Source organism: Lithobates pipiens, unplaced genomic scaffold, assembly GCF_037356315.1.
Source record: "Lithobates pipiens isolate NorthernLeopardFrog02 unplaced genomic scaffold, aLitPip1_a1.2 Scaffold_23, whole genome shotgun sequence".
Taxonomy (NCBI): domain Eukaryota; kingdom Metazoa; phylum Chordata; class Amphibia; order Anura; family Ranidae; genus Lithobates; species Lithobates pipiens.
In genome coordinates this window covers 248,437,083-248,460,842 of record NW_027507785.1, presented here as the reverse complement: position 1 = coordinate 248,460,842, position 23,760 = coordinate 248,437,083, and the positions used below count along the sequence as shown (strand labels likewise).

Here is a 23,760-nt window from a genome sequence, read left to right as displayed (position 1 = left end):
TGCACCAGATTTTGCACTCTCTAGTTTTAGTAAATCAACCCCCTAGGGCAGTGATGGCAAACCTTGGCACCCTAGATGTTTTGGAACTACATTTCCCATGATGCTCAACTACACTTCAGAGTGCATGAGCATCATGGGAAAACATCTGGGGTGCCAAGGTTCACCATCACTGCCCTAGTATGTTATTCTAGACTTACCTTGTCTTGGTGAAACCTGCTGGTCCCTGTTCCTTGACACCTCAGTAACAGGTGGACATTGTCCTTGTACTCTTTCTAGTCTCTCAGTTAGTTTTTGTTTTTCTTCTTCCAAAGATGTCTTTTCCTTCAAGAGGTCAGAGTAGGCCATCTCAAGACTCACCCTCTGTCCTTCCCATTCATCCTTTTGCATTCTCAATGTCTCCAGCTCCTTCTGATTATCTGACCAAGATTGAGGTGAAGAAGTGGCTTGTTGTAGGTCTTTTCCTCCTAAGAATTTATTCACCATCTTCTCCAACAAGCTGACCCTGGTTTGTAAGCCAGCTGTCTCTTGGGTACGGGCTGCATTTTCACGCTGAAGCTCTCTAATAGATGTCATTGCTTCTCCAGGTTCAGTACAGCTTCCTTCTGAAGGACTGGGCACTGTGAAAGTATATGTACATTGCCCTTGGCGATCATTGGCTCTTCTGAGTTGAGGACTCCCTTGTGCCAGGCAAAATACCAGTGGCACCAAAATATGAAGGGTGAAAAACCCCATGTTGCTGCACTGAGATATGTTGATGCTTAATATGTCCAACAAGACAATCTGTTTCTAAAACTCAGTTAAGGCAGACTACTATAAACTAAAGTTAGTCACCAAACTAAAATAAGTTTCTCTCTATGGGACTGCTCACCTCAGCATCTCCTTTATACACTTAGCATGGATAAGGGATGGGGTGGAGGCGGGCCTAGAAGAGGGGGATAGATAAAATGACAAGAATCTTCCAGACTCTTGCGTCTCAGCTGTGGAGTGACACTGCCTGGAGCCAGCTCATATTGCAGGCTCTTGCTGCTTAGTAGTCGCTGCTTTCAAGAGGGCTAAATCAACATGTAAACATATCCAGCCTGTTATACCATTACTGACAGACCAGCAACAGAATTTTACTTACTTAATCCAGCAGCTTGCTAAGTATTTTAATTGTTATTGTAGGGCAGGGTTAAATATCTTTGCAATAAATCCCATTTCAGAAAGACTTTTGGTAATGTACTAAAGAAAATGTCTGAACTTTATTTTTTTCCCAAAGATGAATAAGACTCGGTGAAAATTTCACATCTGTACATAGAAGAAAATAGAACAAGATGTATTCCTTATGTTAAAATCACATATTATGTATTAGAAGAAAGTGCTAGCTGCTTCTGCCATCCTCCTCCTTTGGATTTAGCACTTTCTGAGTTTCTAACCCAGAACAAAAATGTAGATATGGAGTTTGAGCACAATTTTCAGAAGAAATTTCAGCTAAGGCAGATGCTTAAAGCTCAACTCCAGGTATGATCCTTATTGCATACTTACATCAGTCCAGCAAGAACCAATGTAAATAAGCTATAGCAATCAGCGCTACTACAGTGATAGCCACGATCTTCTGGGTCCTGTGTGAAAGGCTTTCTTTCCAAAAACTGGCCAAAGAATTCTCTTGCTCGGCACTGCTATTCGCAGAACAACTTATATTTTTTCATTGAATACAAGGTGATTGCACAAGGTGGAGATAAGGAGCAGTGACATCATGATTTACATCTCATCCAATCTATAAATGGTGGCAATGCCAAGCGATCAATCCCCTGTTGTCAATGTACAGAGGGAAAGCTGCTGGACACAGAACCCAAAAATTCATGGTTACCACTTTAGTAGCCCCAACTACTACAGTGATTGTCATCTTCTTCGGCAGACCCTCGGGTATGAGATATACAGTACATTCATACAAACTGGACCAATGTAAGCATGCAATAAAGATCATTCCTGAAGTTCAGCTTTTTTTTTTGGTGTTTAATTTATTTTCTCTGTTTCCTGCACCAATTGTATTTATAACCAAGAATTCCTTGGTTTGATCCCAGCGATCCAACCACTTGAACACAAAGGCCAAACCAGCCAATTTATGATTCACTGAAGAAACGGACACTCAGCCGGCTACATTACTTCCTATAAAATAAAGGATTAGCAACTGCTCCTCTTCTTCAGTGACCACACCACCTATTTCCCCCTACCAAACTGAACCATTCTTCCCATACCCAGGAGTAAACTGATGTAGCCACACCGACAGAAGCTCACTCACCGACCAATGAATCAGCTCCACTGTTAGCCCAAGGGAATCCGCCAGAGTGATGGTCAATGCAAATAGTGAAGCAATATTTTGGGAAAAACAAGAACAATTTTTTCAGTTTTACAAAAAAAAAAAAGAAAGAAAAAAAAATACAATATACATATTTTATCTAAAATGTCTAGAGCATGAAAATGGATATTAACAGAGCTACACAAAGTAGTAGGTAAGCATTATGATTATATATAAACAACAATGGTGGAGTTTATGTCCAGCAATACCATGCTACTCTGATCTGCAGATTTTTATGGGAGAACCTTTTTTATCCACTTGTTATATTGTATTGGATCAGTGGTCACTTTTAATGCCATTTTTATTAATAAAACCACCCTGGTTTAACACTACGTGGCAACTTTTTGCCTTTTTTACATAAACCACCATGAGAAAGAGTGATTAACCAGCACCAACGGGTGTGATTCTACCCTTCCCAGTGGATGGATCATTTATGATGTGTGATTCCATGCGTGATTAGACCCTTATAATGTGGAGTCTAGCTATCTGGTAATGGCACATCTTGTATCTATATGGTGGACACGTGTTTCATCAATATATCACTTTATTTCTGTATGGACCTATATGGAAATCTTATGGACTGACTACTGTCACTTTATTTCATTTCACATGTTATATTATTATTTTTGTATTTAGTGCTGCAATTGTTGTTTATATATAATCATAATGCTTACCTACTACTTCTGTTAATATCCATTTTCAAGCTCTAGACAATTTAGATAAAATTTGTATATTGTATTTTTTCTTTCTTTTTTTTTTTTTTATTGCAAAACTGAAAAAAAATGTTCTTGTTTTTCCCAAAATCTTGCTTCACTATTTGCATTGACCATCACTAAGCTCCATTTCCTGGCATCATGGTGAGTTGTTCTTTCGTTTATTTATGTCATGCAAAACACTGGAGAAATTTTGGAGCTTAACAGGGGGTTAGTTGGTACAGTGAGTTCACTTTGTCATGGTGTCTATTAGCTCAGGAACCATTTTCCTGGCAAAGGCAGGTGCAATCAGATACTGATCTCTTCTGCCTACGTTCCCTTATTTTATTTTCTCAGCCCAGAATCCAGATTTTAGCATTTTCTTTCTAAATTCCCATCTGTATCTTCCTGGTTTCATCATACTAGTTGGCTTATATGTGAATTGATAATTCACATATCAATTTCTGAACATTCTTTGTATGTATCCTTAGGTCTGCTGACTTAAGCCTAGTACACACTATGCGTTTTTTATTGGGTTAAAAGAAAAAAAACCTGTCAGCTCTGGTCGGAGCCACTGTACTAATGGTCCAAAGTTTAGTACAGCGATCTCCCCCACTAAGCTATTGTACTCTGACAGGGGGACGCCCCCCCCCCCCCCGCTAGAACATTTCGGTCTTCTGGCTCCTATCCACACGGGCTGTATGTTTTTATTGAACCGGCTGATGTCCCCCGGCATTCAGCCCTTGTGTACAGGGCTTTATGCTAAAAGGTTGTCCATACGTAAGCTAGTTATCTGCAAAGAAAGGCTCTTTATTATTTCATTACTGTCAATGGATAGTCAGCTCCTGGGTGTGTTGCTGCTGCCAGGGCCGTCTTTAACACAGGACAAAAGGGGCAGCTGCTTTGGGCCCCACAACAATGACTTGAGCCCGTGCGGCACAGAATCCTCATACACTCACACAAATACTAGTGTCTTATGTACTATCTCAAGACCCGGTTCCCGCCGCCGCTGCCCATGGTCCCCCATCAAGTCATAGGACTGTCTGGTTGCCTAGCAACCAGTGACATATATATATATATATATATATATATATATATATATATACACACACAGAGGCCCCATAATTCAGAGCAGAGGGGGCTGTAACTTCCTTCTTCAGAGCTGACCTGCTCCGCCTCCTAGTGCTCCGCCTCCTCCAGCTTCTGCCCTGCTGATAGTAAATACAGGAGAATCTGAGGCGAGGGGGACCCATGGGGCTGTAAATAGGGGAGCCAGGAGGAGACACAGGAACAGAAAATGGCAGGCAGTGCAGGAGGTAGAGATAGAGAGGGGAGGAGGAGGAGGCAGCCTGAGAGGAGGAGGAGGCTGAAGGAAGCAACTGAGTAGAGGTGGAGGGACTGGCACATCCCTCAGCTGCACTGACAGATCAACCACCAATCTCTCCCCATACTACACCATGCACTGGCAGCTCTGTCCATTCCTCCACCCTGCATTAACACACTTTGCCTCCTCTGCTTCTCTACACTGACAGGTCTGTCCCCATCATCACCCTACACAGACAGACCTATCCTGGTCCCCATGTCACCCTGCAGTGATAACCCCATCCCCTCTGCTGTCCTGCGCCAACAGCTGTGTCCCCTTCCCTGCCCTCACTGACAACGGGGGGGGAGGCTGACAGGCTGTGGTGATTGCTTTTGGTGGATGTCTGCTTGTGCTCTTTGAGCTGAGGTATGGGAGCATGCTATGCTGGTATTTGTAGTGCCATAGAGAGTTTCACCTTTCTCTCTCTCCCCCTCTTTCTCTCTCTTCCCCTCTTTCTCTCTCCCCCCCCCTCTCTCCGCTTTCTCTCTACTCTCTCTCCCTCTTTCTCTCTCCCCCCTTTTGCTCCCCCCTCTCTCCACCCCCCCCTTCTTTTTCCCTTCTCTCTCCCCCCTCTCACCTGTCTGTTCCATTTCTCCTCCTTCCTCTCTCTCCCCCTCCCTCCCTCCCTCCCTCCCTCTCTCCTCTCTCTCTCTCTCTCTCTCCCCCTCTTTCTCCCCCCACTTTCTTCCCACTCTCTTATCTTTCTCTCTCCCCTCTTTCTCCCTCTCACCTCTCCCCCCTCTCTTTCTCTCTCCCCTGTCTTTGTCTCCCCCTTTTTCTCTCTCTCCTCTTTTCCCCCACTCTCTTCATCTCCCCTTTTCTCTCTCCTTCTTTCTCTCCCCCCCCCCCCTCGCTCTCTCTCTATTTTGCCTCTCTTTCTCTATCTTTGTCCCCCTCTCCCCCACACTCTTTTCCCCCTTCTCCCCCACACTCTTCCCCCCTCTCCCCCTCCTCTCTCCTCTCTCCCCCTCTTTCTCCTCTCTCCCCTCTATCTCTCCCCTCTCTCCTCTCCCCCCCTCCCACTTCTCTCTCCCCTTTCTCTCACCCTCTTTCCTATCTCCTTTCTCATCTCTTTCTCTTTCCTTCCTCTCTATCCTCTCTCTGTCTCCCCCTTTTTCTCTCCTCCTTTCTCTCTCTCTCTCCCCCGTCCCCCTCCTCCCCCAGCTCTCCTATTTCTTCTCCCTCTCTCCTCCTTCCCCCTCTCTCTCTCTCTCCCCCCTTCCCTTTCCCTCTCCCTCTCTCTCCCCCCTCTCTCTCCCTCGTTCCCCTCCCCCTCTCTCTCTTTGTACCCTCTCTCCTCTTTCTCCCTCCCCCTCCCCCTTTCTCTCCTATTTCTCCCCCCTCTCCCCTCTTTCATCTCTCTTACCCCCCTCTCTCTCTCTCACACTCTTTTTCCTCCCCCCTCTCCTCTTTCTCTCTCCCATCTCTCCTCTCTCTGCCCTTCCTCTCACTGTCTTCCCTTTTTTCTCTCTCCCCCTTTTTTCCCCTCTCCTCCCTTTCTCTCTCCCTCCCCCTTTTTCTACCCCCCCTCTCTTTTGCCTCTTTCTCTATCTTTGTCCCCCTGCTCCACCACACTCTTTTCCTCCTTTCTCTCTCTCTCACCTCTTCTCCTCCACCCCTTTCTCTCTCTTTCTTTACACCCACCACTGAAAGGATGCTTTTATCACCCTTTCAATGCTGAAGCATATTTTGTAGCTCAAAGCTTCCACCTTCAGGAGGCAAGAAAATGTTTGCCCAGGGTCCAGTCAATATTAAAGGCAGTCCTGGCTGCTGCTATTGATGAGCTTGAAGCCCCAATGATATGAATTGTTCACCAATGCTTAGAGCTGCACAATTAATCGTTAAAAAATCGTGATCTCGATTCAACCCCTCTGAAGATCTCTATTACAGAGTTTGCCAATTCTTTCATATAACAAGTGGAGAGACTTATTTGCTCTCTCAGCTGTCAAAAGAAAACATCCCAGGAGTCTGCCAAGTTTTTAATATGAAACATTGTAACTAACTCTTCCTTCTTAGATCAAAGGGATAAACTTCTGTTTGTAAAGAAAAAATCTGGACAGTCTGCCAAGTTTTCAACAACGTGTAAATGCGGGAAGTTTAACCAAATAAAGTCTAAATCTTTTTCTGACACTTCTTTCTTAAGTTAAAATCAATATTTTTTGCTAGAAAATTACTTGGAATCCCCAAACATTATATATATTTTAGCAGAGACCTTAGGGAATAAAATGGCAAATGCTGCAATATTTAATGGCACAGTGTATTTGCCCAGTGGTCTTTCAAACGCAATTTTTGGGGAAAAAATACACTTCAATGTATAAAAAAAAAAATGAAAACTCTGCAGAAATCGTGAGAGAATCGTGATCTATCTTCTTAACAAAAAAAATTGTGATTCTCAGTTTAGCCAGAATCGTGCAGCTCTACCAATGCTGTAGTCATTCAATACTTATTGGTTATGCCAATTCACATTGCACAAGCCTGTTTCACTGTTGTCACCACTAGGAAACAATAATATCCCTGTGATGCATACAGTACCTATGTTCACAAAATCCAGCTATGTACTTTTGTTTAATGGACAGGGAAAATAGAAAAGGCGGTGGTGTTTTCTAACTATATGTGAAGTGATCTATAACTGAGGATTAAAGTTTGAGTTTGATGCATGAAGTGTTATCTTTCAAACTACATAATGCTTTTCATACTACTAATATAATTATTGGATTGTGTAAAAAACAGTTATTTTTGGGAAAGCAGAGACTTAGATCATTAAACTAAAAGAAAGGGTTCACAGGCTGGGAGATAATTACCATGAAACTGAAATTGACTGTTGTAATTGCACCGCTACTACCATCAAACACTAGAGACTGCCAGGATCATTTTATGGGACAGTTTATGGAAGCCACAACTATAAATCATGTCCAGCTGGATCTATGATGTAGAAATCTTACATAATAAAAAATGTAATTTAAAATATAAACCCGAAGAAGAATATTCTGATTTTGAGCATAACAAAAAACACAAGACAAGGTGCTTAAAATGGAATTATAGTGGCAAAACAAACTAAAACAGGTTTCTAATATAGTAAGGCATATCCCCCCAAAGTCTCTAAAACTGAAGTCTAAACAGTTGAATAAACAGATGAAACCAATACTTGAGAGCTGTTTTACCTGTCAAAGGATATGTATTTCTGTCTATCCCGTCCTGAGATTTATGCAGCTCTGCATATCGCACAGTCCTGTCTGGCAGGGGAGAGGACTTGATCTTTCTCTGCTGCAGGTTTACTTTCACTTATGCCGCGTACACATGATCAGCCTATCCGGCAGACAATCCGCCAGACTTTGCAGCAGAGGTCCGCCGGACTTTCCGAACGAGCGGACCTGCCCACACAGGCCCATACACGACCGGACTTTTGAATTTAACGGACTTGCCCACACAAGTAAAGTCTGTTAATTTTGAACGTGACTCCAGGTAGACGGGACTAGTGAAGGAAGTCAATGTCGCCGCCTCCATCGGCGAGATTAACACCTCGTGAGCCCCGTCGCCTGGTATGGATTTAAAGGGGAACCCCTATGCAGAAAAAAACGGCGTGGGGGTCCTCCCAAAGTCCATACCAGACCCTTATCCAAGCACGCAGCCCAGCCGGTCATGAAAGGGGGTGTGGACGAGCGAGAGCCCCCCCTTCTGAACCGTACCAGGCCGCGTGCCCTCAACACGGCCCCCCACCCCAAAGCACCTTGTCCCCATGTTAATGAGGACAAGGGCATCTTCCCGAAAACCCTGGCTGTTGGTTGTTGGGGTCTGCGGGCGGGAGGCTTATCGGAATCCGGGAGCCCCTTTAATAAGGGGGCCCCCAGATGCCGGCCCCCCACCCTATGTGAATGAGTATGGGGTACATGATACCCCTACCCATTCACCTGGGGGAAAAAGTGTCAATAAAAAAACAACACAGGTTTTTAAAGTACTTTATTAGACAGCTCCGGGGGTCTTCTTCCAACTTCGGGGGTCTTGTCCCGCTCTTCGCTTCTTCTGTGGGCAAGTAAGCAGAACAAAACTCTGGATAGCCACACACTGGAGAAAGACTTGAAATCCCGTCTTTTATTGAAACAATGTAGGTCACGTCAAAACGAATCAAATAATCCACAGCAAGAAGATAACAGGGTACAAAAAATGCTAAGCATGCATTCAAAAATCATTTTCCTTCCACTTCACAATTATGTGCCACTTTGTGTTGGTTTATCACAGAAAATCCCAATAAAATACATTTAAATTTTTGGTTGTAAAATGACAAAATGTGGAAAATGTCAATGGGTATGAATACTTTTTCAAGGCACTGTATTAGCCGTAGAGAACAATCTGATGAAGGAAGCGGTTTTAGGTGGAGGTGGGGTAGGCTTCCCTGAATAAATTAGTTTTCAAGGATTACCTAAAGGCAGACAGGGTAGGAGCTAACCTGACATAGTGAGTTCCAAAGGATGGGAGAGATTCTGAGAAGTCCTTGCGGCGAGCATGGGAGGAGGTAAAAAGATCCAGAAAGTCGACAAAACAAACAAAGATGTCACCGCTCCAAGTCAAAACCACTGACAGGCTGCTAGCTCTCCAAATGGGGTTCCAGGTGCAGGCTGATTGCATAAGCCAAATGTGTAGAAACAGAACGAAACTCTGGATAGCCGCACTCCGGATTGTGTAAAAATTAGATGCCTTTATTTCTTCAAAATGCAAGTGCAAAACTTCATTGAACAAAACGTCACAGCAAAAAGGGAACAAAAAAGGATTTTTGAATAAAATAGCTAACGGTGTGCTTATACATGAACAGTATATATTTGTTTGTTATTCAGAACATAAGCTAGCTATGAGTAAGCGCTGATTGTAGCGTGAAACGCGTTAGCTATTTTATTCAAAAATCCTTTTTTGTTCCCTTTTTGCTGTGACGTTTTGTTCAATGAAGTTTTGCACTTGCATTTTGAAGAAATAAAGGCATCTAATTTTTACACAATCCGGAGTGCGGCTATCCAGAGTTTCGTTCTGTTTCTACACATGGGAGGAGGTAACAAGGGAGCTAGAGAGCAAGATGTTATGGGAAGAGCAGAGAGAACGATTTGGTTAATATCTGCAGATGAGGTTGGTGATGTAGTTGAGTATATAGAGCAAGAGAAAGTGCACGCCTACCCTAGTGTAATATTGTTTATTAAAAGATAAAATTGTAACATATGAGGTTTGCACTCACTGACATCCAGTGTTTCATAGCAATACAGCCTCCTCTCCTGCTCTTGCTCTATATACCGTATATACTCGAGTATAAGCCGAGATTTTCAGCCTCTTTTTTGAGGCTGAAAGTGCCCCCTCGGCTTATACTCGAGTCGCCGCTGTCTGACTGCTCGATCAGCGTATCGAGCAGACAGACGGCGGACATTAATTTTCAAAAGCCGCGCCTCCTTCTCCGCCTCCGCCTGTGATAGGCGGAACACTGAATTTCCCAGCAGTCAGTGTTCCGCCTATCACGGACATCCGCTCATTCTCATACTACGGACGAGTATGAGAGGATGTCTGTGATAGGCGGAACACAGGCTGCTGGGAAATTGAGTGTTCCGCCTATCACAGGCGGAGGCGGAATTTTGAATTGTAGAATGGCCGCCGAGAAGAGCGGCGATCCATCGGCACGGGACGGAGGAGGCACGGCACGGCACGGGACGGAGGAGACACGGGACGGAGGAGGCACGGCACGGGGGAGGCACGGCACGGGACGGAGGAGGCACGGCACGGGACGGAGGAGGCTCGGGACGACGGCGGCTCGGGACGGAGGCTTGGGACACAGGTAGGCTGGACACACACACAAGGCTGCACGGACACACACACACACACACACACACACACACACACACACACACACACACACACACACACACACACACACACACACGGATGGATGGATGGATGGATGGATACACACACACACACACACACACACACAGGGATGGATGGATGGATGGATGGATACACACACACACACACACACACACAGGGATGGATGGATGGATGGATACACACACACACACACACACACACACACAGGGATGGATGGATGGATGGATACACACACAGGGATGGATGGATGGATGGACACACACACAGGGATGGATGGACGGACACACACACAGGGATGGACGGACACACAGGGATGGACAGCCATGTCTTACCCTCGGCTTATACACGAGTCAATAAGTTTTCCAGTTTTTTGGGGGTAAATTGGGGGCCTCGGCTTATACTCGGGTCGGCCTATACTCGAGTATATACGGTACTTCCAGATTCCCATCCGCCACCCAGTGGATATGTGGGAGAGCTGCAACACCCATAGTTGATTATATACATCTGATATTGATTACTGATGGAAGGTGAACAGTGGGGACAGCGCTAAACTTGGTTTGTGATGTAGCTGAGGACAGTGTTGTGGCTGGCCTTGCATGTTGTGGTTAGTATATTGAATTTTTTATGTTGGGCTAGTGGAAGCCAGTGAAGGAATAGGCAGAGAGGGGCAGGAGTCATGGATTAGGTAGTAAGGTGTATAAGTCTAGCAGCAGCATTCGAAAAAGACTGAAGGGGGCTAGCCTGTGTAAGCTAAGCCAGTGAGGAGGGAGTTGCAGTAGTCAAGGCACAAGATAATCAGGTAGTGAATAAGTTGTTTTGTGGTGTCATTAGTTAAGAAGGGGCAAATTCTGGAAAGGTTGCAGAGGTTAAGGCCTTTCATTTAGCCAGTGATTGTATTGTACAATATGATTGTATTTCCCAAAAGAGAGGCTAGAATCTAGGAATACATCTAACACTCTGGCGTGTGTGCAGGGACCTATAACTTTGCTATTGATCTCAATGTCGAAATCATGAGGTGGGATCAGGTAGGAGGAAAATATTACAAGCTCAGTCTTAGACAGATTGAGTTTGAGGAAATTATGTGACATCCATACTGATATGTCGCTGAATAGATTTGTGATACATGCAGAGATTGAGGGGGTGAGCTGGGGAGCATAGAGATAGATCTGGGTGTCGCTGGCATAGAGGTTGTATTGGAAGCCATGGGAGGTTGTTAACTGGCCCAGGGAAAAGGTGTAGAGAGAAAATAGGAGGGGCTCAAGGACAAAGCCTTGGGGTACCCCAACAGAAAGAGGAAGAGGAGATAGAGTTGTATATGACATTGAATGTGTGCTGAGATAGGTAGGAGGAGAACCGTGAATGAGCAGAGTTGTGGAGGCCAAGGAAGTGGAGTTTATTGAGGAGGAAAGGGTGGTAGACTGCATCGAAGGAGGTGGAAAGGTCTAAGAGTATTAGTATGGAGTAATGGCAATTGGTTTTAGCAATTATTAGGTCATTAGTGAGTTTTAGTAGGGCAGTTTCAGTGGAATGTTGCAGGCGGAAACCAGACTGTAGGGGGTCAAGAAGGTTGTTATCAGTGGACAAGGCATTCAAGAAGCTTGAGGCAAATGGGAGCAGAGTGATGGCTCTTAAGTTGTTCAAAAAGGTGGGGTTCAGGTTTTTTAAGTAAGGGCATACAGAAAACTGCTAGAACACATTCAGCAGCATGCGAGAGAATCGGCAGTGGAAACTCCAGAGATTGCCGTCTCCAAAGCTGATGTGCTGACAACAGGGCAGAGCTCTGCTAACCTCTGCCCAGCACTGATAACATCTTCTGGGTTCTACCGACAGGAGATGGTGAACCTCTATCCCCAGACACCAGTTTCAGAGACTGGGGATTTAATACACATCCCTGCTGAGGAAGGATAACCTGGTGAGCCTCGAGCAGAAGAGCTGGCATTAGGGCCAAACATCACCAAGCTCTGTCAAGCAGCACCAACAGTAGCTTAAGCCTCCCTGAGAGAAGAGGCAGTCAGCCTTTCTCCCACATCACTGACAGAGACATGGGATTTTCTGCCAGCAGCATCTGTGGAGTTACCAGAAACTTCTCCAGCTGAAGCGCTGAAAACTGGACAGAGGATCCAAGACCTATGCCCCCCACCTGCAGCAGTGCTGGAGGCCCAGGGTGAGAAGGCGGCGGTCATTCCCCAGCAGCAGATTAAGATCCAAGGGAGAAGGGGGAGGAAGTGTTCGTCCTCCCTTCCCAACAGTTTGCAAAGGGTGGAGGAAGCAATTTTTTCCTCCTCAGCAAAGAACTGTGCACCTGGAAGACTTTACCAGAGACATGTTGTCCCAGCAGCCAGATGAGGGTAAGGGAGATGGAGCAGCCAGCTCCCCTTCCCAGCAGAAGACGGCTCCCCAGAATGATGCCACCAAGAGCTAGCAACAGAGCAGGGTGCTGCTGGCCTCTGCCCTCAACTAACAAAAAGATGCGGTATACACCTGAATACACCAGGGATACCCAATAGCATGATGAAGTGAGCCCAGCCACCCTGTCTTGTTTCCAGCAGCTGTAAGGACTCCAGGGAGAAGGGCCAGTCCGCACTTCTCCCCAGCAGCGGGTATGTTCTCTGAGAGAGGCAGAGGTTGGCTGGGTGAGTAATGCTGTTTGGGACAATTTATTTGGGCTACTCTGTGAATACCGGCATTGGGGGACTGGAACTATTGACTAACTTCAGGATCAACCCATCTGGGGTCTCCTCCTGTGTTAGTCTTCTGCCAAAAGGGGAGATGTGTGATGGGAGTCACTTTGGGTGGGGGGCTTGTGGAACTCAGCTTACCTTGGAGAGCATTCGAAGTTCCTTGTTCAGCTCCCCCAGCCCCTCCTATTTGTAAGTCATGCTGTGTCTATTGACACTGTTGGATCTTGCTGGTATCAGCAAGGAAGCTACATACAGCAGACATAATCCTATTGAGGACGGATTCTGTGAGAGAGAGGTTGCAGGGAGTACAGAGGTGGAAGAATATAAGATGTTGGAAGTTGCCATTGGAGTGAGTGACAGATTGTGTCCATTGTGTTATGTTGTACAGTTGAGAAGTGGCTGAGGTGCTAACGTTTACTGAAATGTTAAAGTCATCGAGGATGATGGTGGATACCTCAGAGGAGAGAAAGTGGGTTGCCATCCCTAAAAGTTATTGAGAAAGCTTGATACTGGTCCAGCAGGCCAATAAATGACTGTAATCCTCAGACAAACTGGAGAAAAAAAAGATGAATACAGGGTGCCTAAAAGAGCAGAGGGACAGAGAGGGAGGTGTAGGAAGAACCTGAAAGGTTCTTTGCGGGGAAATAAGGAGTCCAAGTCAACCTCCTTTTCATCCATTGGGTCTGGGTGAGTAAGTCCAGTGGAGGCCACAATGGGAGAAGGCAGGTGGAGAGGCGGACTTGGATTCCCGGAGCAAGGTTTCAGTGACAGCAAGTAGGTTGAGGTAGCTGGAGAAGAAAAGGTCATTGACAGAGACAAGTTTGTTAGAGACTGAGTGGGCATTCCAGAGGGCACATATGCGGGAAGGGGGGGGAGTGGGTCGGCTGGCTCATGGAAGCAGGAGAACTGAAATAAGAAAGTGAAAAATGCTTCTACTGCCAGAGAATGGAGACTGCCAGTTCTGGGGGCAAGAGTTAGATGCTGGAAGGCCAAGGTTTGGGAAATATTCCCAGCAATTAGGAACAGTCGGAAGGTGAGGGAAGCGAGGTAGGAGCAGACTTTATATAAGATGTAGCATATATTTTTAGCAGCGTTTCACCGTTAATTTTACGGTGCTATTCGGCCGCCAGTGGGGGGGGATGCTTTTACCCCCGCTAGTGGCTGAGAAAGGGTTAAAACCACCCGCAAAGCGCTTTGCCGGTGATATAGCCACGCGGCCCATTGATTTCAATGGGCAGGAGAGGTGGAGGAGTGGTATACACACGGCTCCTTCACCACTCCAAAGATGCTGCTAGCAGGATGTTTTTTAGCGTCCTGTCGGCGCACCACTCCAGTGTGAAAGCCCTCGGGCACAGGAGCGGCTCTTTCAGGGTGCTATGCAGGGGCTATTTTTAGCGCTGTAGTGCCTGCAAAGCACCCCAGTGTGAAAGGGGTCTGTGTGTTCAGAGATGAGAAGAGTCAGTGGTTACCTGGATGAACAGAGTAGAGAAGACACGATGAGAGGATGATGGGTTGTTTTTTGTGAAAAAAGTGCCAAACGCTTGACATGTAACTTTACTCAAATTTGGCCATGCCTAACCCCTCACCACACATTGTCCATTGTATTATAAAGTGTAGGAAGATGTTTTGACCAAACATTACGATTTTTACACATACGTGTTAAAAATTTAACAAAATTGCTCTAATGCCAAACTAGTTAAAATACCCGTCTTCCATTCCCTAAGGCCGCGTACACACGGGCGGATTGTCTGCCCAACTTAGTCCGCTGAACCGTGTTTCAGCGGACAATCCGCTCGTGTGTGGGCTTCAGCGGACTTTTTCAGCGGACAGTCCGACGGACTTTGTCTTTCGGAATTTCCGTAATTTTGTCTGCTGAAACTTGGTTTTGTCCGTCCAAACTTGGTTTCAGCGGACAGTCCGCTCGTGTGTAGGCAAGTTGGACGGACTAAGTATGGCGCATGCTCAGAAAGGGTTTACACGGCCGAAGGTTGCATTGCAGTGTATTGGACGTCGTTTTTCTAGTCCCGTCGTACATGCTGTACACGTCATCGTGCACGTTTTCAGCGGACTGTCTGTTCATCGTGTGTGGTCAAGTCCGTTCATTCAAAAGTTGAACAGACTGTCTGTCGGATTGTCTGACGAACTTAGTTGGGCAGACAATCCGCCCGTGTGTACGCGGCCTAACACTGCGTCCTACCTCACCTACTGGGCAGTGTGGACGGTTTATTTTATATCACCTGCCAGCTGCCCATGGCCAGTGCAGGGAACGCATAACCACACTGCCATTTAGAGACAGTTCAACACAGCTCAAATTTTTAATGCTATAGCTATTTATCTATAATTAAGCGTTTGTTAACCCCCAAAAAAATTAAATAATACAGATCCTGGCCCCTAAAGCAGATTACACAGCACAGTGCTTGTGCTGTGTAATCTGCCCCCCTCTAAACTGTAAAAAAAAACCTCCCGGAATCTGCCACTTCCTGTATCTCTCTCTGCTCTGACAATGAAAATCAGTGCTGCTCAGCCCTGGCCACCGTTGTCAGAGTATGTCCCTGCAACATATGCTGCTGTCCCCTATGCTCTCCTCTTTTCTCCTCACCCCTTCCTTCGTGCCTTTTCACTCCCTCTCTGTGTCTGTCTCCGCCCTGCCCAGCCCTGCCCCCCCCCCCACCGCAGCTATTTTTAAAAAACAAAAATGCAAAATTGTCAATGCCAGCCCCTCTGGCATAGCACACAATGTAAGTAATTTTAAAAAACAAGCGTCCTAAATACTGAATCTTCAGGCCGGTCACGTGACTCGCAGCTGCTTTACAGCAACTGGACAGAGCTTCTGCGGAGGAGACGAGCAGCCATAGGATCTTCCTGGCTGACGTCAGAAGGAGATCACGGCCCCTCCCGCAGAAGACATCCATCGGAGCTGTAAAGAAGCCACGAGACACGTGACCAGCCTGAAAACAGCTCAAATTCGGTATTTAGAACGCTCGTTTTTTTTAAAACTACTTACATGGTGTGCTATGTAAAGTAACTAATAACAACACCACACAAAAAAAAGGCTAGTTCTAGGTTGCTTAGCACTTTGAACACCAGAAATGCTTCTTTTCCTGTTTAAGGAATAAGCCCATTGCTGAAAAAGACCACTTCCTTGTTAACATTTTACATTCACTCTTATCATATATAGGGTTGCCACCTGTACGGGATTCATCCGGACCATCCGGGTTCTGAATCATCTGCCCGGTTTTCAGACTGCCTGAAACCCAGACAGACCATTTTGGCAGGGGGCGCTCCATTAGTATACTTGCCACTGTGCAGACAGTCACAGCAGCAGTGTCATTGCTTCTCAATAAATACACTGTGTTGGTGTTTGTGATGGAAGCTGAAGCTCCTTTCTGTCTCCCCCCTCCAGGCACCTGCAGAGTCTATGTTATCTCTGACTTATCTCTAATCCCCCCCCCCCAACCACTAGTGCTGTGTTCTGAGAGAACCGGGAGGCGGAGCTCACGTAGTTCCTGTTGGGCTGGCTGCAACCTCACTATTGCCATGAATGCAGCCTCACTATTGCCTGAATGCAGCCCCGCCATTGCCATGAATGCAGCCTCGCCATTGCCATGAATGCAGCCTCACAAGTGCCATGAATGCAGCCTTACAATTGCCATGAATGCAGCCTCACCAGTGCCATGAATGCAGCCTTACCATTGACATGAATGCAGCCTCACTATTGCCATGAATGAAGCCTTACCATTGCCATGAATGCAGCCTCACAAGTGCCATGAATGCAGCCTTACCATTGCCCTGAATGCAGCCTCACTATTGCCATGAATGAAGCCTTACCATTGCCATGAATGCAGCCTCACAAGTGCCATGAATGCAGCCTTACCATTGCCATGAATGCAGCCTTACCATTGCCATGAATGCAGCCTCACCATTGCCATAAATGTAGCCTTACCATTGCCATGAATGCAGCCTTACCATTGCCATGAATGCAGCCTCACCATTGCCATAAATGTAGCCTTACCATTGCCATGAATGCAGCCTCACCATTGTCAACAATGCAGCCTCACCATTGCCATGAATGTAGTCTTACCATTTTCATGAATGCAGCCTTACCATTGCTATGAGTGCAGCCTCGGAGGGGACAGGGAGGGGGTGGGACGAGTGCCAACAGATTACATACAGGAGAATCTCCTTTTTACTTGGCAGTCTCTTTAATGCAAAGTCCCAGCTCCTATGATAGACGCAACAGTCGTCCAATGGCAGCCCAGGAGACAGGCCTTTCTATTACAGATGTCTCAGAGTAAACGGGAGATCCTTTTCTGCTGGAAAATTCGGTCGTGTGTACGTGGCATTAGATTGCACACAGGTGGACATCATTTCACAAATTATATGATTTCTGAAGGTAATTGGTTGCTTCAGAGCCTTTTATGGGCTTCATAACAAAGGGGGTGAATACATACACACATGCCAAATATCATTATTTTTTTTCTGAAAAATAGTTTTAAGTATATATTTTTCAAATTTTACTTCACCAACTTAGACTATTACGTTCTGATCCATCACATATAATTCAGATTAAAAAAACATTCAACTAAAGGCTGTAATGTAACAAAATAGTTAAAAAGCCAAGAGGGTGAATACGTTTGCAAGGCACTGTATATATTAGTAGATGAGCACAATAGCTTTTTTTTATTATAGACATCACTATCTGACCACTTCTCAGTCCCCAACCCCCCCAGCTTACATCACCCCAGACCACTTTATACATCCAGCTGACAGACATCACTCAGAACTGCCTCCTACCCCCCAGTTGAGGGACATCATTCCATGGTCACCTCACAGACTGCAAGAAATCCCTCCCCATTCTGCCCCATCATAGCCTCCGCACTCTTCTCCTGTACATAATGCCCCATCAAACCCTCCGCACTCCTCTCCTGTACATACTGCCCCAATCATACCCCCCACACTACTCTCCTGTACATACTGCCCCCATCATACCCTCTGCACTCCTCTCCTGTACATACTGCCCCCATCATACCCTTCGCACTCCTCTCCTGTACATACTGCCCCAATCATATCCTCCACACTCCTCTCCTGTACATACTGCCCCAATCATACCCCCCACACTACTCTCTTGTACATACTGCCCCCATCATACCCTCTGCACTCCTCTCCTGTACATACTGCCCCCATCATACCCTTCGCACTCCTCTCCTGTACATACTGCCCCAATCATATCCTCCACACTCCTCTCCTGTATATACTGCCCCAATCATACCATCCACACTCATCTCCTGTACATAATACCTCCATCATACCCTCCAGATATGTTATTTTATCACAAAACAATATGTGTAGTGAATACTACATAAAATATTGCCGTTTGTTGTATTGTACAGAGGTAATGAATTTAATGTACTACAAAAAAAAATAATTGCTGTGCGCTGCTAAAGTGTTTGGGTTTGGCTTGAAGAAAAGGTGGCAACCTTACGCATAGAGCCTTTGTATGATATTTCCAGAACTTCAGACAACAAAGTAGTTGACTCCATACCCATGCATTTAATGGCATTTCACAAATCCATTCTAACAGTACTGTAAATTACCCTTGCCTCTCGTAAGATAATCAATCTTTAGGCTGTTCCACTTTGCAAGGCTGCTGGGGCCTATTCATTTTCAAACCCCCATTACATTTCAATAAAGACCAGATAACCCATTTTCGCAAACAATGTTTTGCAAGCATATTAAAAGCAGGGATTGTTTATTGCCACTGCTGGTTCCCTCCGTCAGTCCTGTGGCTAAAGAACACAAAACATTCCTTGGATTAGCTATAACAAGAACCAAAGCTTCTTTCTCTGTCAGTTTTCGTTTACATATTTCCTATCGTGCATTGCCCTGTTCTGTATTATTCTCAGTACTCCCGTGTACTGTGAGTCATTTGTACTTTGCCAGATTGCCATCCCTTTGGTTTCAGGAAAAGATATCAGAATAGAATTTACAACAGAAGTGCGATAAGCATGAAGAAGCAATTCAAAATGAAAATAATCATTTTTTTAATGTATTTTTATAAAGCTCTAATCTGTTTTATTAACTGTCATCTTATGTTTCTGTAATACATAAAAAAGCATAGCTCCCAACTGTCCCGGATTTCGAGGGACTGACCCTGATTTCGAGGGACTGTCCCCCCCACACACACATACATTTGCTAGTAGGCGTCCCACATTCCCATCTCAAAATGTTGGGAGGTATGGTAAAGTAGTATTAAAGGCAAAACTTTTTTTTTCATTTTTTTAATGGATAGAGTAAGGCAGGGTTATAATAATCCTAGTCTGCGTCCCATTGGGGAGATCTCCCTTCACTACTGTCCTGTAGCCAAAACAGGAAGTGAAAGGAAATGCCTCCAAGTGAGGGGAGCCCTGGTTGTCACCAGAGCTAGTGTTCCCATTGGAATTTGTCCCCTCTATTCCTGTTCTGGTGACAACCCAAGTTTTTGGATTTTATTTTACTTGCACTCTCTTGCATTCACTTTTTACTTGCACAACCAAACAAGTAGAGAGGGCAGGGATTTTCCTAAAGGGAACACAGACAGAAATAAAAACAGGTGTTCTTATCCCTTACCACTCCTAAAAAAAATTAATAATATACTTTAAAACCATTAAAAAAAAATTTATTTTATTTTTTGTGGAAGGACTGAAACCCTTCTTGGATTTTACTGCTATCCATGGCTCCATTAGAAATGTAAGACAGAAAATTAGGAAAAATCAGTGACAGGTACACAGAGAGCAATAAAACTTAAGGCAGTTGTAGGCATCATATACCCCCCCATAGCTCCCAACTGTCCCTGATTACAATGGATTGTCCCTGATTTGGGGCAATGTCCCTCTGTCCCTCATTCCTCCTTATTTGTCCCTCATTTTGGTCTGATCTATATAAATTTATATAAAATGCACTTTCTATCTATCAAAAAGTGTTTCCCAGTGCTAAACCTTTCATCTGGTTTCTAAATTGCTGCATTAGTAAATTCCAAAAGCCAATATAAAGAAATAGTAGTAATAAAAAAAAGCACTTGTGAGTTTAACCAATCTTGATTTTTTTTGTACAATTCTGCTTTAAGTGGGTGTGGCAAGGGGGTGTGCCCAATGCCTGGATACTTTTGCTGATAGGTGTCCCTCATTCCCACCTCAAAAAGTTGGGAGGTATGCCCCCCCCCCCAAAAAAAAATATGCATTTTTAGATCTGTTTCCATTGGAAAATTTCCCTCACTCCCTATCTGGTGCAACTGCTGTCATTGGAGGGAGAAAAACTCTCTAACAAAGCCCCTGGATAACAGGAAAACTCTGATATGGAAACATATACTTTACAAAACCTAAAATATTACCTTTCCTTTTCAACCTGCAGCTAGATTTAATTAAAATATCTAAATATAAAAAAATATAAAAAAGAAAAAATGACATTTAACGGAAATAACGTCATTTAAAGCTGCTTGCGGTTTTAATGTTATATCTGGTTCCTGCAATATGGTTGAAAATCATTGAGAAAAATGGCATGGGTAGCCCTCCCTGCCCATTACCAGCCCCTTTGGGTCTTGTACGCATATTAAGGGGAACCCCGTACCCATATTAAAAAAAGGAAATACGTGTGGCCCCCAGGCCCTATATACTCAGAACAGCAGTATACAGGCGGCGCAAACAAGACAGGGACTGTGTAGGTTTGTTGTGTTAAGTTGAATCCGTTTGTAATTTTCAACCGGTACATTTTTAAAGTGTAGCTCCAGTCAAAAAAACTATTTTTAAGCTTTCTGGAAAACATAGGGAAGGGTTATCACCCCTGTATAATTTGTTTTGTCGTCCGTCTTTTTCAGAGCATGCAGACAGCACGCACAATCTCCTAACACTGACTGACAGCTCTATTATAAAAGATAGATATATCGCTAGATATATAGGTGAATATAGCGGTGTATACTGCGGTCAGGGCACGCAGACAACAACCACTACAGAAGAGCAAGAACGAAAAATCGGCCGATAACGATCGGTGTATACTGTGTTGAAGGTACACAGAACACCCACTAACTGCTACAGATGCCAACACACTACACAAGGCCGCTGCGCTGGCGGCCTTATATAGTGTGGGGCGTGTACTACACAGCCTGAGCTATGATTGGCCACAGGCATCCTGCCTGTGGCCAATCATGGCTCTCCTCGCTGCCGGCGCTGTGATTGGCCAAGCATGTGGGGTCACAGTGCATGCTTGGCCAATCATGAGCCAGCAATGCTCTGCACCATCGCAGTGCATTGTGGGCCGTGAGCGCCACACGAATTTGGTGCGAACGGCCCATAACGTTCGGAATTCGCCAAACGGGCGAACAGCCGATGTTCGAGTCGAGCGTATGTTCGACTCGAACACAAAGCTCATCCCTAATAACAGGTATCTGAACAAATGTCAGCTGAGGACATGGGGGTCCTGAGCAGTAGTCCAAATGTTGGATTAGGCCAAAAAGCAAGATAATGTTCTCATATCAGTGGATTTCTTCTAAAGACTGACATGAAGTAAAGTTCTCAGTTTGTCCTTCTTAATCTGGTTTATTCAGTATACAATTCAGTATGTAGGTGTGCATGATGGGTAAAAGAGGGTCATTTATGAGTGTGATAATCGGCACACAAGCAAGTTCATTGTATGTGGCAATCTCATCTCCTTTTCTATAAATACTGGTAAACTGCTATGCTAATATTTAGACTAATTTGAAGTTAATTTGCTAATTGGTATGCCATCCATTTTGGCCTAGGTGGCAAAATAATGTAATCATAGCTAGAGAATAATGAACCTGTATATAAATTGTGATGATAAATAGTCACTCTCTCCCTGGTTTATTGTTTTGGATTCCTTATGAGCTTCACAGGCTGCTCAAGTGACTACCACCCAGAATGTTGGTATTGCTCTAGGGAAGAAGAAGAATTCCACTCGGAGAATGTCAAGGCTTCAGATCTTGCTGTAAATATCATTAGGTCATCTGTTAAGGTCTTTCAGGAAATTGTACTTTAAATAAAGCACACATCATTTTTTTTTTTTTGAATTATTAGAACACATTTTCAGGAAATGAAGAGATGCTGTTTGTATATTATTTTGTAGCTAATAGTTTTTATTGAAGTTTTTCACAAAAACAAAAGGGTACATTAAACCAAGTCTGAAATGTAGTAAAACACATGAATGGAAAACAGACATAAAAGATGAACATTATAAACTACATTGGTTATCATACAATGGTTGTGTGGCATTGCTCTGCCACTCTGCGCACCCCATTTGGGATCAATCTGTGCTAGGGGGTAGCAGGCAAGTTTAACCCGTTCCTATTTATTTCAGTGTTTTTATTAAAAGATCATCTGATGCAACAATATAAAGACAACATAACTATCATAGGAATAAGTGTGAAGGACGTCAATAAGTTAGTAGTTACTATAGAGTAGTGTGAGATTGGACAAATCCTTCATAACCAAATTGTTAGGACGTTCAACATAAAGGATCCATGCCTGCAGTATGATGGAGAAGAAAGAGCGCGAATATGGCAGTTGGCCATTTAGGTCTGCAGTAATATCAATAGGCTAAAGTTAATCAACAGTAATACTGTAAGTGTCTGGGCAGAAACAGTACAACCCCTGGGAGAGATGTCACCGGCTGGTGGGGGAGACAAGGACGGCTGCGGGGGCTTCGTTCTCGGGTAAGTAATTCATAATGAGCTAGTATGCTAAGCATACTAGCTCATTATGGCTTTGTCTTGCAGTTTGTTTGTTTTTTACCACGGTTTACAACCACTTTAACACTAGGGTTAAATGTGTGTCCTAGGGAGTGATTCTAACTGTGGGGGGATGGGACTGCCTGAAGGAGGAGACCGATCATTGTTCATACTTAGTATGAACAACAGATCACTCTCCTCACCCCTGAAAGAACTGAGATCTGTCTGTTTACACTGACAGACCCCTGTTCTGTGTCTCTCAGGAGCAATCGCTAGTGCCCGGTGAACATTGCATATACCTACGGCGATTTGCCCAGGCGAGACGACCTGCCGCAGTATAACTGCGGCGGCTGGTCGTCTAGTAGTTAACCTTAAGCTGCATAGGGTTTTTTCACTGTCAGGGTGGTAAGGATATAGAATTCATTTCCACAATTGGTGGTGTTGGCGGGAAGTATGGATAGTTTTAAAAGACTCTTGGATGGGCATCTTTGCGAAAATAATATACGGGAATATGGAAAATGATTTTTCTACACTCACGTGCCTACACAGGTTGAACTGGAAGGACTGTTGTCTTTATTCATCCTTATCAACTATGTAACTATGTTTTTTATCGTCAGGAACTGGGAGACTAGCCAGGATTGGGGGAAAGATGAATGCAGCAATGTACAGAGACATCCTTGATGAAAACCTGCTCTAGAGTGCTCTGGTCCTCAGACTGGGGTGATGGCTCATCTTCCAGCAGGACAATGACCCTAAGCAAACAGCCAAGATAACAAAAGAGAGGCTATGGGACAACTCTGTGAACGTCCTTGACTGGCCCAGCCAGAGCCAGACTTGAACCTGATTGAACATCTCTGGAAAGATCTGAAAATGGCTGTACACCGATGCTCCCCATCCAACCTGATGGAGCTTGAGAGGACCAGAAAAGAAAATTGGGAGAAATTGCCTAAAAATAGGTGTGCCAAGCTTGTAGCATCATACTCATAAAAACTTGAGGCTGTAATTGGTGCCAAAGGTGCTTCAAAAAAGTATTGCGGAAAGGCTGTACGTATGTACATGTGATATTTTTTTTTTCATTTCTTATTTTTAATAAATTTGCAAAGATTTCAATCTTC

At 44.7% G+C, this 23,760-nt stretch overlaps 1 protein-coding gene and 1 long non-coding RNA gene across 2 annotated transcripts in view; one reads left to right on the top strand and one right to left on the bottom strand.

The window, feature by feature from the left end:
- Positions 1 to 871, bottom strand: part of MYOC (myocilin) — a 20,062-nt gene extending 19,191 nt beyond the window's left edge. The window contains exon 1 of the mRNA XM_077453006.1: positions 198 to 871. Within this exon, the coding sequence (XP_077309132.1) occupies positions 198 to 732 (535 nt within the window). The 5' untranslated portion in view covers positions 733 to 871. The remainder of the gene's footprint in view (positions 1 to 197) is intronic.
- LOC143928245 (uncharacterized) overlaps positions 1 to 23,760 on the top strand; it is a 25,012-nt gene extending 1,252 nt beyond the window's left edge. The window contains exon 2 of the long non-coding RNA XR_013262383.1: positions 23,263 to 23,760. This is a non-coding gene — a long non-coding RNA (uncharacterized LOC143928245). The remainder of the gene's footprint in view (positions 1 to 23,262) is intronic.